This window comes from Chanodichthys erythropterus, chromosome 8 (assembly GCF_024489055.1).
Source record: "Chanodichthys erythropterus isolate Z2021 chromosome 8, ASM2448905v1, whole genome shotgun sequence".
Taxonomy (NCBI): Eukaryota; Metazoa; Chordata; class Actinopteri; order Cypriniformes; family Xenocyprididae; genus Chanodichthys; species Chanodichthys erythropterus.
This window is the reverse complement of record NC_090228.1, coordinates 2,123,609-2,139,307: the sequence shown is the minus strand read 5'-3', so window position 1 is coordinate 2,139,307 and position 15,699 is coordinate 2,123,609. Positions and strand designations below refer to the sequence as shown.

General features: G+C 34.7%; 1 protein-coding gene across 1 annotated transcript; it reads left to right on the top strand.

The window, feature by feature from the left end:
- Nucleotides 1-8: 8 nt before the first annotated feature.
- On the top strand, nt 9-15,694 carry ano6 (anoctamin 6). Its single transcript, XM_067391399.1, has 20 exons — nt 9-248; nt 1,648-1,715; nt 1,930-2,061; nt 3,129-3,197; nt 3,448-3,726; nt 3,799-3,912; nt 4,643-4,758; nt 4,931-5,065; nt 6,021-6,126; nt 6,590-6,650; nt 6,942-7,087; nt 7,197-7,274; nt 7,386-7,611; nt 7,689-7,858; nt 8,876-8,973; nt 9,194-9,324; nt 9,409-9,614; nt 10,341-10,552; nt 10,872-10,977; nt 14,155-15,694. The coding sequence occupies exons 1-20, from the start codon at nt 164-166 to the stop codon at nt 14,359-14,361; spliced, it is 2,745 nt and encodes a 914-aa protein (XP_067247500.1). The 5' UTR covers nt 9-163; the 3' UTR covers nt 14,362-15,694.
- Nucleotides 15,695-15,699: the final 5 nt, after the last annotated feature.

The following is a 15,699-nucleotide window of genomic DNA, read 5'->3' as shown; positions in this document are numbered from 1 at the left end:
CTCAACAAGTTCGGACTGGTATTGAGAAACTTCGTGTACTACTTTGTTCCTTCACACTGTGATTTTTTACGGCAATACTTTGTATTGCTGCAGCGCATCTGTGCTGTACAGACTCTTATTATTATCTGTTACATGTTGCGTTGATTTCTTAAGCGTTTTAAGAATGAGTGAAGCAGAAGATGACAATCCTGAGCTGGACTCAGAACCAGAGGAGGGAGACCTTGAGATGTGTTTAATGACTGAAGTTGGTGAGTTCGGCATCTTTACGTCAATTTATCGCAGGATTCAGAGAGAAAGTCCTGGCTAACATTTTATTTTACATTTTATGGCTAACAAATTATGTTCTAAGAACGTTTCACTAACGTTCCATTTAAGTTATGAGGGAAAAAAGTCATCAGTTTTTGTATAGGCCTATATATATATATATATATATATATATATATATATATATATATATATATATATATCTATATATAATGTTTAAGAAAAATTCTCATTCCATTTTATCATTCTGAAAAACATTTTGGGAAGCTTACTTTTAAATATTCTCTGAACATTCCAAAACAACTAGTAACGTTCTAAAAAATGTTACACGTACGCCCAACGTTCCAACTTTGAACGAACGTTCTATTGACATTTCTGGAAGTTCGAAAAAACCTTGCCAGAACGTTAGCTACATTTCTAAGAACTTTATCTAACGAGAACGTTATCTAAAGCTCCCTGTTAGCTGAGGGACACACTTTTAGTTTCTTTTTCAGTGCAGTAGGTGTGGTGAGCTGGGATCAGAAGTCGTATTTCAGAGCTAAAAAATGCATAAATAATATGCTCAAACTCGTTCAGTTCCAGAGAATACATAATAAAATGTGACTTGAGCTCATTTGCATATGCCAGGCAAAACAAAACGGCCTAACCAGAAAGACAAGTTGCACACTTCACCTTCATTAGGCTACTTTTGTTTAAGATTAATCGCATGCATGCGTTTTATGTAGGCCTGTCTTTTGTGTCTATCATAATGCTCAGTTATGTCAGTTCCTTTGCACTACTTTTGATTCTGTTGCACAAACATGCTATTAAAAATGATCCCCGTATTTGAATTAATAATGTATGATGATATCCATTCATTGCACTGATACACGTGTCTGAAACATGCACTAGCCCTAAAGATTTTCCTCTGTGTCAGCCCTGCTGCTCTGTTTATGGACAGTTTTTATGTCATAAGCTGGAATAAGTTTGTGTGGTGGAGGCGTTAGTCGTGGGCCAGATGAGTTTTCCTTGTACAGGCTGTTTGGTCGTTGCTATGGGTATTTTCCATCCAGTGAAGCAACATCTGTTTTAAGTTAATATTTCCCATTATGCTTTGCTCTCTGGTTAGATTGTTTTGGTTGGGTTTTCCCTTCACTGTGAGTAAACATTAAATCAGAGCATTCCAAAGTGTTCACATGCCTTGTGTAATTTAGTTTGAGTGTTATAATGTTCAATGCTTTATGTAATACCCGTTGAATGGATTATGTAAATCAGTATTTAAATATGTAAATGTATTATTACTTGTTAGTTATTATCGGCAAGATTCATATCTGATCACAGGAGGGAGGTGTGTTTCACCTGCCGAATGTTTACTTTAATAGCTTGTATTATGCTTTTTCCCAGATTATGTTCAACAGGTGCCAACATACAAATCTAGAGCAGATGGTGAAGTTGTGCCAAAAGTGGAACGGGTTTGTTTCTTTTCTGTCCACCTTGATAAAGACACAACTAGAAGAATTTTAGGAGAACTTTATTACACATGTTACAAATCTAAATATTTTTCCGTTAAATACATTTAACGGAATTAATTCAGTAGTTCAAAGCTGTTTATTAAGGGTCTTTTCAGTACTTTTGCATTACTAAATGGAGATGATTTTGCACTTCCTGTGACATTGTTGTTTGCAGGCTGATTTCAATGGTAACCCTGACTCGCTGTTTTTCAATGACGGAAAGAGAAGGATTGACTTTGTTTTGGTCTACGAGGACGAGTCTAAAAATGCATCAGACAAAAAAAAAGGCTCAGTTTATAGGAGAAGAGTAAGTCAAGGTCACAATATTAATTTACTAATCTTCTTGACTAACATAAACTCTTGATTCTTAACCTAAACAATAACATTAATTCTTCAAGTTGAGATGAAACATCTTTTCTTCTGCATTGTGACATACATCCGAGTAGTTGTCACGATTCCTCGATTAAATTTCAGTACTTGATTTAAAACAAAAAATAAAATAAATTGAAATTTTCCCACGTTGAGAAACCGTAAAAATACCGGAAATGGCACATATTGCACAGACGAGAATCCATGAACCGGATTATTGGACCATTTTCTAATGTATTAAAACCATTTAAAAAACATATTATATTATGGGTACATGGGTTGATTGTTTATGTTACATATATATATATATTATGTATTTAAACAGTGTTGTTCTTTAAAACCATATAATTACTTGATTTCGATACTCGTCATTATGTATTTTAAGCGATTTTGAGGCTATTGTTTGCTTGGGCTTATTGTTTGTTCAGACTTTTATTAACACAAAAACAATATTGATTACTCAATTAATCAAAATTACCAAATTATCAAAATTACCAAAATTATCATTAGTCACAGCCCTACATCCGAGTATAACACATGCGAGGTACTTGCATTCTATGCATCGGTTGTTGATTGGATGTTTAGATGTGGGCGTGGCACTCAAAATACTGTAGGCGGAGTTTAAGTGCACTAAATAATAGAAGAATTCCTTAATATGTTATCAGAGAAAAGTCTGTCACCAAACATTATGAGGCCAAAAAAAGTAAAAATGCAACTTATGCACGTATTTATAGTTACTGTTTTGTTGTATTTTATAGTGTTGGTGTTGTTTCTCTTCTTTTAAATAAACATATGATCAATAAAAAATAAAATAGATAGGGTGTATCTCTAAATGGGTAAAAATCTTGAAACTTGTCCAAAAAAAGTGGTATTTTACCCATATTTTGTGAGATTCACACTCATGCTAAAAACCTTAATCACTAAACCTGCCATCTAACTCAAGCCACTCATTCATACACACCAAAAGCAGTGAGTTTTATCTCTTTTTCCTCATTTATTCTCTAGCAAAGACGAAGACAGTGTTTTGAAGGAAACCTGATGGAGATTGGTGTGGAATTGGAGGCGACACAATCCGTAAGTTGTTTAATCGCACATTTAAATAAGACTTCCTGTCTTGTCCTCTTTCTTTATTGTCATTCTTGTCCATTCCTGCTTCATTTACGCCTGGATTATATCAGTAAATATGGACTTCTAAGGAAGGATAGAGCAAGTCCTGTCTCAACCTGTTGATCTGATCTGCAGGAATGTTATTGTTTTAGACAAAGGCACGTACACCTTCCTGTAGCGCTGATGGGAGAGTTTCCTCTCTGGCTGTGTTTTGCAGGTGACAGATGAGAAACTTTTCTATGTGAAAGTACATGTGCCTTTTGATGTGCTGTGTTCTTATGCTGAAGTCATGCATATCAAACTGCCCATCCAGCCCAATGATCTGGCCCCACAATCAACAACGTACAACTGCTTCACCAAGTACTTCTACCCCAGCGAGGATGTCATTGCCAAGGAGATGGACTTCTTCACGGCCCCCTTCAGGAAGGATCAGCTGAACTGTTTTTATGAGAAGGACAAAGAGAAGTTCTTCACAGCGGCCATGAGGAGCAGAATGGTGCGTTGAAAGTCTAAGAGTCGCTCGCATTTTACCTTCAGCTGTCTCTTATTGATATGCCGTCGATTACAGGCGTATTACATCCTCAACCGAGCTCCGTATGATGTCAAGGGAAACATGAAGAAGTTTGGCTTCTCCAAACTGATCAACGGAGGCGTGTACAAAGATGCGTATCCATTACATGATGTAAGTGACTTTTTAAGGCAAAAATATCATCATACTTTCCCCCAGTCACAGTTAGGGTTATTTTAGTTTACTAAAACTACTTAAAATATTTTTAAGTGACATTTTTTTATTTAAATTACATGAAAAGCATAAACTAAATGAAAATTAAACTAAATGTAAACTAAGCACAAAAAAAAAAAAATAACAAAACAAATTAAACCAAAATCGTAATATTAAAAAACACTAATAAAATATTATACAAATATTAAAATTATATATAAAATTAGTCTGAAATGTAAGAAAACTGAAAAAATAAAAAAGCGCATTCAAAATATTATTAAAATCTATAATAGTGTATATATTATATATAAACTGTCAAAATAAATAAATAATTAAAATGCAAGATACTAGCTAACTAAATAAATTTGATTAAATTAATTAATAAACTATTAAAATAAATAAATTAAATAAAAAATATTTAAATGCATATCAATAAATAATACAATAATAATAATCAAATTTATACATTTTATAATTATATATTAATATAATAAATAAATATAAATAAGTTAATTGTAAAAAATATTTAAATGCAATAAATAATACATTTAACAGTGTAATACTATAGTAGTAGTGAGTAGAAAAAAAACTTGTTGTTGTTTGTGACAAAGGTGATGCATGAGTACTTTACTGTAGTATTAAATGATCATTAATGTGCTTTTTGCTGGTATTTTTGTGATTTATGTAACAGTGCAGATTTAATGTGAAATCTAAAGAGCCCAATTGCCCCAATGAACGATTTCTGCTTTACAACGAGTGGGCCAATCCCAAGAGCTTCTACAAGATGCAGCCGCTGGACCTGATCAGGTGTGTTGAATACGTCTGTTTGTGTCATGAGACTATTGCATTCATGCAGTTTGTGTTTTGAGTCTTCAGTTTAGTTTAATAATAATGCAAAGTTCATCGATTATGAGACAACAGCTATAAAGCAGCGCTACTGAAGACGTTCAGTTTAGTTAACAGGTGCCTGTATTTTCAGGAAGTATTTCGGTGAGAAGATCGGCATTTATTTTGCCTGGTTGGGTTTCTACACGTTCATGTTGTCCCTCGCTGCTGCCGTCGGACTCGGCTGTTTTATATACGGATTCAAATCCAGAGAGAGCAGCACATGGAGGTACAGCACTCTCATAACATGATGCTGTTACAGTTTACACTTACAATATACTTTGATTAGTGGTGTAACGGTACACAAACATGATGGTTCGGTGCAGCGGTCGGGAGAAAACTAAACATAAAATTGCTTCTTTTTTCTTCTTTTTTTGTTTAACAGTGGTTTATTGAATAAATTGTGTCTCTCTCTTTAAATAAATTAAATTATAATCAACATTTTCTTAGGGATAAAAAAAATATCTCAGCTATTGCTGTAAACTATATACAGGGAGCCTTTCTTGCACATTATTGTAATAATAAAGGTTACAATTAACAACAGAGCCCAAACTATTAAATTCAGTTGCTATTTACTTTAAGAATTAAAAATCAACATGCAAATAAAAAAAAAACATTTTAATTGGGTAGGTTTTGCATTAAATTCTAAATCTAATTATAAAATTATTTTTTAATTATTTTTCTACTCCAATTCGTTTTTGAAATATAATAAGTTACAGTCATAACTTTATACTGACAAATTTATTTAAATATATATTAAATAATTAAGACATTACTAACAGGTAAAGTAAATATAATGAATATATAAGCTAATTAGTACAAATATTTAGTAAAATGCTCCTTCTAGAGTTCATTTCTCTAGTGAACTAACATGCTGTGGGCACTAAATGACTTGCCTGATGTAACTGTAATGCTGCGTGAGATATTATTCTCAAGATGTTTTATTGATGTCTTTCCGCAGTTGAAACACTGGTTGAGAGATTACACGTAAACATATCTATTTATACATAGTGGCGGTTAGCAAACAGCATTGCATTACCACGTGCGCCCCCTTATGGATTGGAGTGTGGAATGCCTCTGACTGTATTCGTCGTCTGACTGTATGCACCGAACCGTGACTGTTCAAGACTGTTCATGTACCTTTACACCCCTAAATTTGACTGGTTATATCTCTGTTTGAACAGCAAAGAAGTGTGCGACCCTCAGATTGGTGGACAAATTGTCATGTGCCCGCAGTGTGATAATGACTGTCCGTACTGGAGGCTGAACATCACCTGTGAGGCCTCTAAAGTGAGTAGTCAAATAAAATGCTGAAGGGATGAAGGCCAAAACACCAATATTGTGCTTTGCACATTGTGTCATTTGTAAGTAATATGAGTGCACGGTCTTTGATTGTAGTCATGTGACTGTGGTGTAGTTTGTTTATAGCCTACGTTTAGATTTTATATTCTGCCGATTGTATTTAGGCCTTAAGTTGTGTTCGTTTTTGAAGATTATCATGATGAACGTAATGTGTAAGAATCATAAATGTTTGTTGTCCACATATTTTCTGCAATAATCCAAAAGGGTTTTTTTAGTCATGCAAGAGTACTGCAAACTTACGAAAATATTGCAAATATTGCACAGCGTCTCCTCTGGAGGATTTGGGGATTTTGTGTCTGATCTAAGATTTAACTGATTTAACTGATGGTGTTTGCGAAACTCTATGTTTGTTGTTCTGATAATGTGTTTCTGTGCTTGTTTTGCTCCACAGAGACTGTGTGTATTTGATAACTATGGGACATTAGTGTTTGCTGTTTTCATGTCTGTTTGGGGTGAGCGATGTCATACACTGGTCACATGATCCCTTTGTTTACTCAACATTGCATTAACAATGCTTTTACATCAACATTTTCTCAGATTATTCTGGCCGAGAAAAAGCACGCAACATGATTAGTCATTTTTTCGGCAACACTTTACAATAAGGCTCCATTTATTAACATTAGTTAACGTATGACTAATAGGACCTTATTGTAAAATGTTGCAATTTTTTTTGGTAATGCAACATTGCATAAATATGTTTGGAGCTTGTCGTTTTTGTATGCAATGTGTTTTATTGTTTACAGTGACACTGTTTTTGGAGTTCTGGAAACGATACCAGGCCGTGCTGGAGCACGATTGGGACACGGTGGAGTTTCTTCAGCAGGAGGAACAGCCACGACCCGAGTACGAGGCCAAATGCATCCATGAAAGAGTGAACCCTGTTACGCAGGTGCGAGTTTCATGATGCAGTGGCTGTTTTCATTGTTGTAGGTGTTTGACCTCAACAGAAAGCACAAAAACACATTTATGCAGTGGGCTTTTGTGTTTGTTTTATACAGAATAAAGAGAAGGTGCCATACACATCCTGTGGGAAGTGCATGAGAGTGTCATGTGGCATTGGCACTGTGTTATTCTGGGTAATATTATAATTTCAATCCTTTAATATTACTAGGCCACTTGCATTCACATTACACATGGCTTTTCAATGTCAATGCTGATTGAGAGTTTAATTGCATCATCTTGTGTAGATTCTGTTGATTATAGCATCAGTGGTCGGGGTGATCGTGTATCGCTTGGCGATGTTTCTCACTTTCTCTGCGAAGCTGCGTTCTGCTAGCAAAGAGATAGAGCCGTTCAAAGAGTACGTCACCCCTCAGATGGCCACTTCCATCACAGCCTCCATCATCAGCTTCATCATCATCATGTTTCTCAACAACGTCTACGAAAAAGTGGCCATCTGGATCACAGATTTCGGTAAGTCACCAGTTTCACTCGTAAAAGTGTTTAGTAAATCCTCCATGTACGTAAGTGGCTCATTCTGTGTGCTACAGAGCTGCCGCGGACCAAAACGGAGTACGAGAACAGCCTGACGCTGAAGATGTTCCTCTTTCAGTTTGTGAACTATTACTCGTCGTGTTTCTACATCGCTTTCTTCAAAGGGAAGGTGGTGGGCTATCCAGGACAGCCCGTCTACTGGTTTGGGGCGTTCCGCAATGAGGAGGTGAGACATTTCTGTGAGATGATGAGGTCATTTTTATCAGAAGTTCTGATTATGTTATGAAAAGTCGTAATTATGACATAGTAATTACTAAGCTAAAATTATGACCTAAAATAAATTCTAACCTAAAATGTTAAAAAAATCATGATTATGACAAAGAAAGCCAATATATATGTTGTCTTTTTGATCTTATAATTGTCTTATTGTCATTATGACAGTATGTTGACTTTTTATATCATGACTTTTGTCTAGTTTTTTTTTACTTTTCATCTTATCATTTAGCATGCCGTAATTTCAACTATTTATTCAAAATTTCTACTTTTTATGCCATAATTTTGACTTTTTAATGTTATAGTTTTGACTTTTTAATGTCAAAATTTTGACACTTTATATCATAATTTCAACTTTAATGTTATAGTTAGGACTTTTTAAGTCATAATTTTGACTTACTGTGTCATCATATAGATTTTTTAATAACTTCGACTTTTCATCTCATATCATTTAACATGCAATAATTTTGACTTTTTAATGTTAAAGTTTTTACTTTTTAAGTCATAATTTCGACTTTTCATCTCATATAATTTAGCATGCAATAATTTTGACTTTTTAATGTCAAAATTTTGACTCTTTATATCATAATTTCAACTTTAATGTTATAGTTATGACTTTTTAAGTCATAATTTTGACTTAGTGTGTCATCATTTAGATTTTTTAATAATTTCGACTTTTCATCTGATATCATTTAACATGCAATAATTTTGACTTTTTAATGTTATAGTTTTGACTTTTTGAGTCATAAGTTCAACTGTTCATCTCATATCATTTAACATGCAATAATTTTGACTTTTTAATGTCATCATTTTGACTTCTCATCTTATAAATTTGACTTTTATATAACAACGTGCATTAACTGATATGCAGCTATATTCCTTGAATGCAGTGCATGTGGCTTAAATGCATTGTGTGAAGTCTAGTACATGTCTTTGTTTCATTTGAAACATGAAACCATATTGCCTTCAGTGTGATCCTGGCGGCTGTCTGACCGAGCTGACCACACAGCTGTCAATCATCATGACTGGAAAGGCCATCTGGAACAACATACAGGAAGTCCTGCTGCCGTGAGTTTCACACAGCGAATGAGACCTACTATCTGAAGAGCTCAACTTGTTTCAGATAAAATAACATTTTGAAGATATTAAGAAATGATAAACATTAACATCATAAGACTTGAATTTTAACTTGAACCCTGAATGGTTAACATACATTCATCCATACTAATTATTAACTCTTTCATAGAGCAGATTAAAAACCACAGCAATTAATAAACCGTGTTTCTAGGTGGGTGAAGAATCTGATATTTCGTCATTGCACCAAGGTGGGTTCAGAAAAAGTGATTCCTCGCTGGGAACAGGACTATCAACTCCAGCCACTAGGAAAGCTCGGCCTGTTTTATGAATACCTGGAGATGGGTGAGAGATGCAACGCACACATTTAAATCATCCAACCAGCTGTGAGTGTCTGAACACTGTTACCTGAATGTTACATTCCCACAGTGATCCAGTTTGGTTTTGTGACTCTGTTCGTGGCGTCTTTCCCATTGGCTCCTCTCCTGGCGCTGATCAACAATCTGTGTGAAATCCGTGTCGACGCCTGGAAAATCACTACTCAGTTCCGTCGGATAGTTCCGGAAAAGGCCCAGGACATTGGAGCCTGGCAGCCCATCCTACAGGGGGTGGCGATTCTAGCAGTGGCCACAAATGTGAGTTGAAAATATTTTAATCCATTCACATTTTGATGAACCAATATTGATTTTTAAAGGCATAGTTCACCTAAAAGTGCCTCATCATTTACTCACCCTCATCCCATCACCGATGGACATGACTTTCTTTCTTCATATAAACACAATAAATAAAGCAGTAAATAAACAATAAATAAAACAGGGCCCAAGACTGAGCCTTGGGGAACACCAGTGGTAACAATAAACTAATTTCAGTTCACTTGGAAAAAAAGTAAACAAACAAATACACAAATATAATAGAAATAATAGGATAATACAGAAGGTTTTGTGCTTTGTTTTGATAAGTCTGAGCTTTCAAATTCTGTCAATTTTATTACAAAATTCAAGCAATAAATGTTGTTTTGATGCTCTTTAATGTGGTACGTGAACATCATCTCTTCCACTTTACTAAATCTGTCATGAAAACACGTTATTATTATATATTATAATATTATATATATAATATTATATATTATTATTATATGACATTACATTGTTTAAATGTTTGACATAATTTGGCATGCACTGTACCTGATGAATTTCCAAATGAATCAGTTCTGTTTGAATCAAGATTGGAATTGAATCAAATCACAAACTTGTGACTTGAAATCGAATTTTGAAATTTGTGACAATGCCCTGTTTTTGCAACATGTGTGATTTCGGTCATGTTCACTCGCTGCTTGCATCTGTGGGTGTTTTCCTCTCCAGGCTGCCATTATTGCCTTCACTTCGGACATGATTCCTCGGCTGGTTTATTACTGGGCGTTTTCCGTGAGCCCTTATTCAGACGGATCAAACCACACCATGACGGGCTTCATCAACAGCTCGCTCTCTGTTTTCAACGTTAAAGACTTCAGCGAAAAGAGCAAACCTAGACCTGAAATCACACCGCACCTGTTCAGCAACATCACAACATGCCGGTCAGCTTGTAAAACCAGTTTTAACAGCATGTTATATTTGTGAATGACAGCTCACTCATGATTTAACACACTGCATGCATGTTTCATAGATTTATTTAAACGTTTAGAAAAGTGGGAAAGGGGTACCTTGTGTTGCATTGTAACACCAGTATGTTTGGATCATTTATATAAAACTACCCAAACATTTCTTCCATAGACTTGCATAGAAAAGAGCAAAAGCTTGTCTGATAATATGGCTGGTGGCAACAGATGTTAAGGTCAGATTGATGTGAAGTTTTTAAGGTGAGGGTTTGTTAATTTACTCTTATTATGTTCTCAGGTATCGGGATTTCAGGAATCCTCCAGGTCATTATAATGAATATGAGTTCAGCATATATTATTGGCACGTCATTGCTGCCAAACTGGCTTTTATGATTGTGGTTGAGGTAGGTGACTAGATGCAGTACGCCTAATGAATACTATGGAAGTAAATTAATGCCGAATGTTTTTGAAATAAAAAGCTTGTTGAATTGCTCTAACTGAAAACAAATATGCATTACATTAGCTGTACTTGCATTTAGATGCACTGTATTTTTAAGGCTTGCATTTTTATGGGATGAAATTCAACATGGTCGTATATTTAAGCTGTGAATATTTCAATTAAAAATATTTCACACACATTTTCATTATTAAAAATTCAATAATTCATATTCACATTTCAAATTTCACTTCCAAGATATTTATTCTGTTTAAAAATACAACCTATAAAATTCAACTAGCAATTTTCAGTCCATTTTATTTCGCTTTACAAATTCGCTTCCACAAATTCAGTGGTTCAAATTCGGCAGAAAATTCAACATTTCACATCCGGGAACTGCAGGAAGAGCAGTAGAGTGCCGATGCATCATCTCTATCTGCTGTTAGTCTTCTTCACCAGCAGGTGCCGCTAGCGGCTGTTTAGGAAGACCAAAGCAACGCTAGTAAATCATCATTCATTCATAAAAACGGATTTACAGAATTAGAGCAAGCATAAGTGAATATGTGATGATTATCAGGGCCAGTAAAAATGCAGAAAAGCTGATAAAGACACAAAAACTGCATTTATGTTTAATTCAGTGTATTTACGCTTACTTTCCCAGTGTAGCTACAGCTTTCTGTACAGTGAACAAGATAACGTTATTGCCCGATGCTGGTGTACAGATCAAACGTTAAATCTGAGATAGACATATATTTCTCTCTGTTGTTTAGTTTCCTTAACTTTATATCGCGGCGCTGTGTTGTAATACTAGGGCTTCCCTCATCCGTCATAGGATTGCCCTGCCATCAGGACAAAAACTCTTTTAACACAGCTTAATGGACTCGTACAGTGATATAAAAGACCAAACTCGCACCTCATTTGTGATGTAGGTTAGACTATATAGGCTCCAAGAAAGCAGATACTGGCATAAAGTTGATTTGACGCTGAACGTTTGATTATGATACTCGCAAATTTAGGGACCGTCTCTAAAGTTACGACATTTGGTATTCACGTTTCTACCTTCTACCAAACTCTTGTAGACACACATGCACATATACATATTCAAACACACCTCACTCAAAGTACATGCATATATATATACTATTTATTTATTTATTTTTTTTTACACGTTCATCACACTATTTTTTTTTACTTTGTTCATTTTTTATTTTACCTGATCATAGATTATCCTGCTTATACAAATTTTAAATAAAATTTAGAAATAAAATTAACTAAGTAGAACTAATTGTGTGATGAATGTGTAAAAAAGAAAAGTATATGTGCATGTACTTTGAGTTGAGTGTGTTTGAATATGTGTGTGTGTGTGTGTGTGTGTGTGTGTGTGTGTGTGTGTGTGAGAGAGAGAGAGAGAGAGAGAGAGAGAGAGAGAGAGAGAGAGAGAGAGAGAGAAGGGTGCATCACTCTTTGACCTGGCAACTATAGATGAACACTTCACAGGTAGTTTTGGTGACTAAATCATTCTCATCATATGCTATTGAGCTTTAAGTTTTGTATAATCCAATACAGTAGTGAAATACATAGCAATCTTTACATATTACTTGACACTTTATTTGGAACCACTTTACAATAAGGTTCATAAAGTATTAACTAATGTGAACTATCCATGAGCAACACATTTGTTGTTGTATTTGTTAATCTTTGTTAACGTTAATAAAAATACAGCAGTTCATTGTTCATGTTACTTCACTGTGCATTAACTAAAGTTGACAAATACAACTCTTGATTTTAGTAATGTATTAGTAAATGCTGGAATTAACATTAACAAAGATTAGTAAGTGCTGTAGAAGTGCAGTTCATTGTTCGTTCATATCAACTATTTAATATAAAGTGTTACCTTTTATTATAATAAACATCAAAAATCTAAAAGGTTTGCATTATACCTGACAGCTAGATGAACAATTTACAGTTGGTTTTGTGACTAAGTCATTCTCTTTAAATGCTATTGAAGGTAGAAACGTGAATACAGAATGTCGTAACTTTAGAGACGGTCCCTAAATTTGCGAGTATCATAATCAAACGTTCAGCGTCAAATCAACTTTATGCCAGTATCTGCTTTCTTGGAGCCTATATAGTCTAACCTACATCACAAATGAGGTGCGAGTTTGGTCTTTTATATCACTGTACGAGTCCATTAAGCTGTGTTAAAAGAGTTTTATATGTCCTGATGGCAGGGCAATCCTATGACGGATGAGGGAAGCCCTAGTATTACAACACAGCGCCGCGATATAAAGTTAAGGAAACTAAACAACAGAGAGAAATATATGTCTATCTCAGATTTAACGTTTGATCTGTACACCAGCATCGGGCAATAACGTTATCTTGTTCACTGTACAGAAAGCTGTAGCTACACTGGGAAAGTAAGCGTAAATACACTGAATTAAACATAAATGCAGTTTTTGTGTCTTTATCAGCTTTTCTGCATTTATACTGGCCCTGATAATCATCACATATTCACTTATGCTTGCTCTAATTCTGTAAATCCGTTTTTATGAATGAATGATGACTTACTAGCCGTTGCTCGTCTTTGTAAACAGCCGCTAGCGGCACCTGCTGGTGAAGCAGACTAACAGCAGATAGAGATGATGCATCGGCACTCTACTGCTCTTCCTGCAGTTCCCGGATGTGAAATGTTGAATTTTCTGCCGAATTTGAACCACTGAATTTGTGGAAGCGAATTTGTAAAGCGAAATAAAATGGACTGAAAATTGCTAGTTGAATTTTATAGGTTGTATTTTTAAACAGAATAAATATCTTGGAAGTGAAATTTGAAATGTGAATATGAATTATTGAATTTTTAATAATGAAAATGTGTGTGAAATATTTTTAATTGAAATATTCACAGCTTAAATATACGACCATGTTGAATTTCATCCCATAAAAATGCAAGCCTTAAAAATACAGTGCATCTAAATGCAAGTACAGCTAATGTAATGCATATTTGTTTTCAGTTAGAGCAATTCAACAAGCTTTTTATTTCAAAAACATTTGGCATTAATTTACTTCCATAGAATACCTCATGAAACTCTTTCATTTTCTGTGTTTGCACATTTAAGGTTCTAAATGTGCCGTTTTGTCCTCCTCTCAGCACATTGTTTATTTCACAAAGTTCATGCTGTCCTATATAATACCGGATGTGCCAGAAGCGCTGAAAGAACAGATCAAACGGGAGCGTTACCTGACGCAGAAGATCCTGCATGAAACCAACATCAAAAAGTTTACGGAGTTCATCAAGCCTGTGGCTGAGAGGCTTCAGGACCAGGTTGAAGAGCCGGAGCTGGACCTGAAACTGTGAAGCCTTACAGATACCGTCCTTAATCCCTGTACCACACCTCGTATTCAGACCCGTGTGTCATAAACCTCAAACAAACAAGGTCAAGAATGTTTGCATAGTCATTTTTGTTTTAGCAGACACAGTGGGGTGAAATATGCCTTGAAAACAGGTTCTGTGTGGATCTGGATTCAGCCCACATCTTTAAACCACTAGTACTTTAATATTTTCAGAAATTGCTTTTTACCAAGTGAGATACATGAGCGCATTTTTTCTTCTGACAATACATGCAATGCATATTGTTGCAGATGTTACTGACGTATTATGTATTATATTTTGAAAACAAGTATGTGATCTTTATCACTTCTTATTGAACTAATCTGGTATACAACAATGAAAGATATTTTTAAAAGGATTTAATCAAGTATTATTTTGGCAAATCAAGATTTTATGTGAGGTTTATACATCAAATAAAATAAACAGAGCACTTCATGCTTTTTAAATTATACTAACAAGAAAGTGCCTTAATGGTAAAACCATGTTTTTGGAAATGTGGAGTACTATATGAATATGGTGTTTATACGTAATGTCAGTCATACATGTGACTGTGAGCATTACATGCCATAAATGAGCTTTTTTTTAATTATTATTGTTTTAGCCAAGCTAACATGTCTGTCATGCTCTGTATGTTTGTAAATATTGTTACCTCTTTGTACAATACGTTTATAAATATACGTATGTTTGCACATATATTGACAATAGCATTTTTATATAAAAAATAAATTGTTATACAATACAATGTTGATCATTTACATCATTTCATTTAAATAGTCTGCTAATGAATCACTCACACTTAAATCAATTAGAATTACAAAATAATATTGAATCTTCCATAGTATGGAGAAAAAAAATAAAAATACTACTGAAGCCAATGGTTCCCCACAATTGTTTGGTTACCGACATTCTTCAAAATGTCTTATTTTGTGTTCAAGAAAGAAATTCATACAGGTTTGGAACAACTTATAAATTATGACGTCATTTTAATTTTTGGTGAACTATCCCTTTAAGACGAAGCGGAACGTTTGAGAAGGAGGTCTCTGCGGAACAAAAGGGGCGGTTCCCAACTTTGGGGTGTTATCACACGGGAATAGGTGTTTTTCAACCTCTTTACCTGATTTGCTCAAATCGAGTGGGATATTTCCGGAAAAACAATAAGAGATATGTATCGTATATAAATGCAAGTGTATTGTTTAAGTTGTTTAACGTTTCTTTTGTGTGAACATGCTTGCTAGCTCGTTGTAAAAAGCTCCAAGCAATCTTCCACTCACTTCTAGCGATAACTATTATTAGCCAACATTCGCT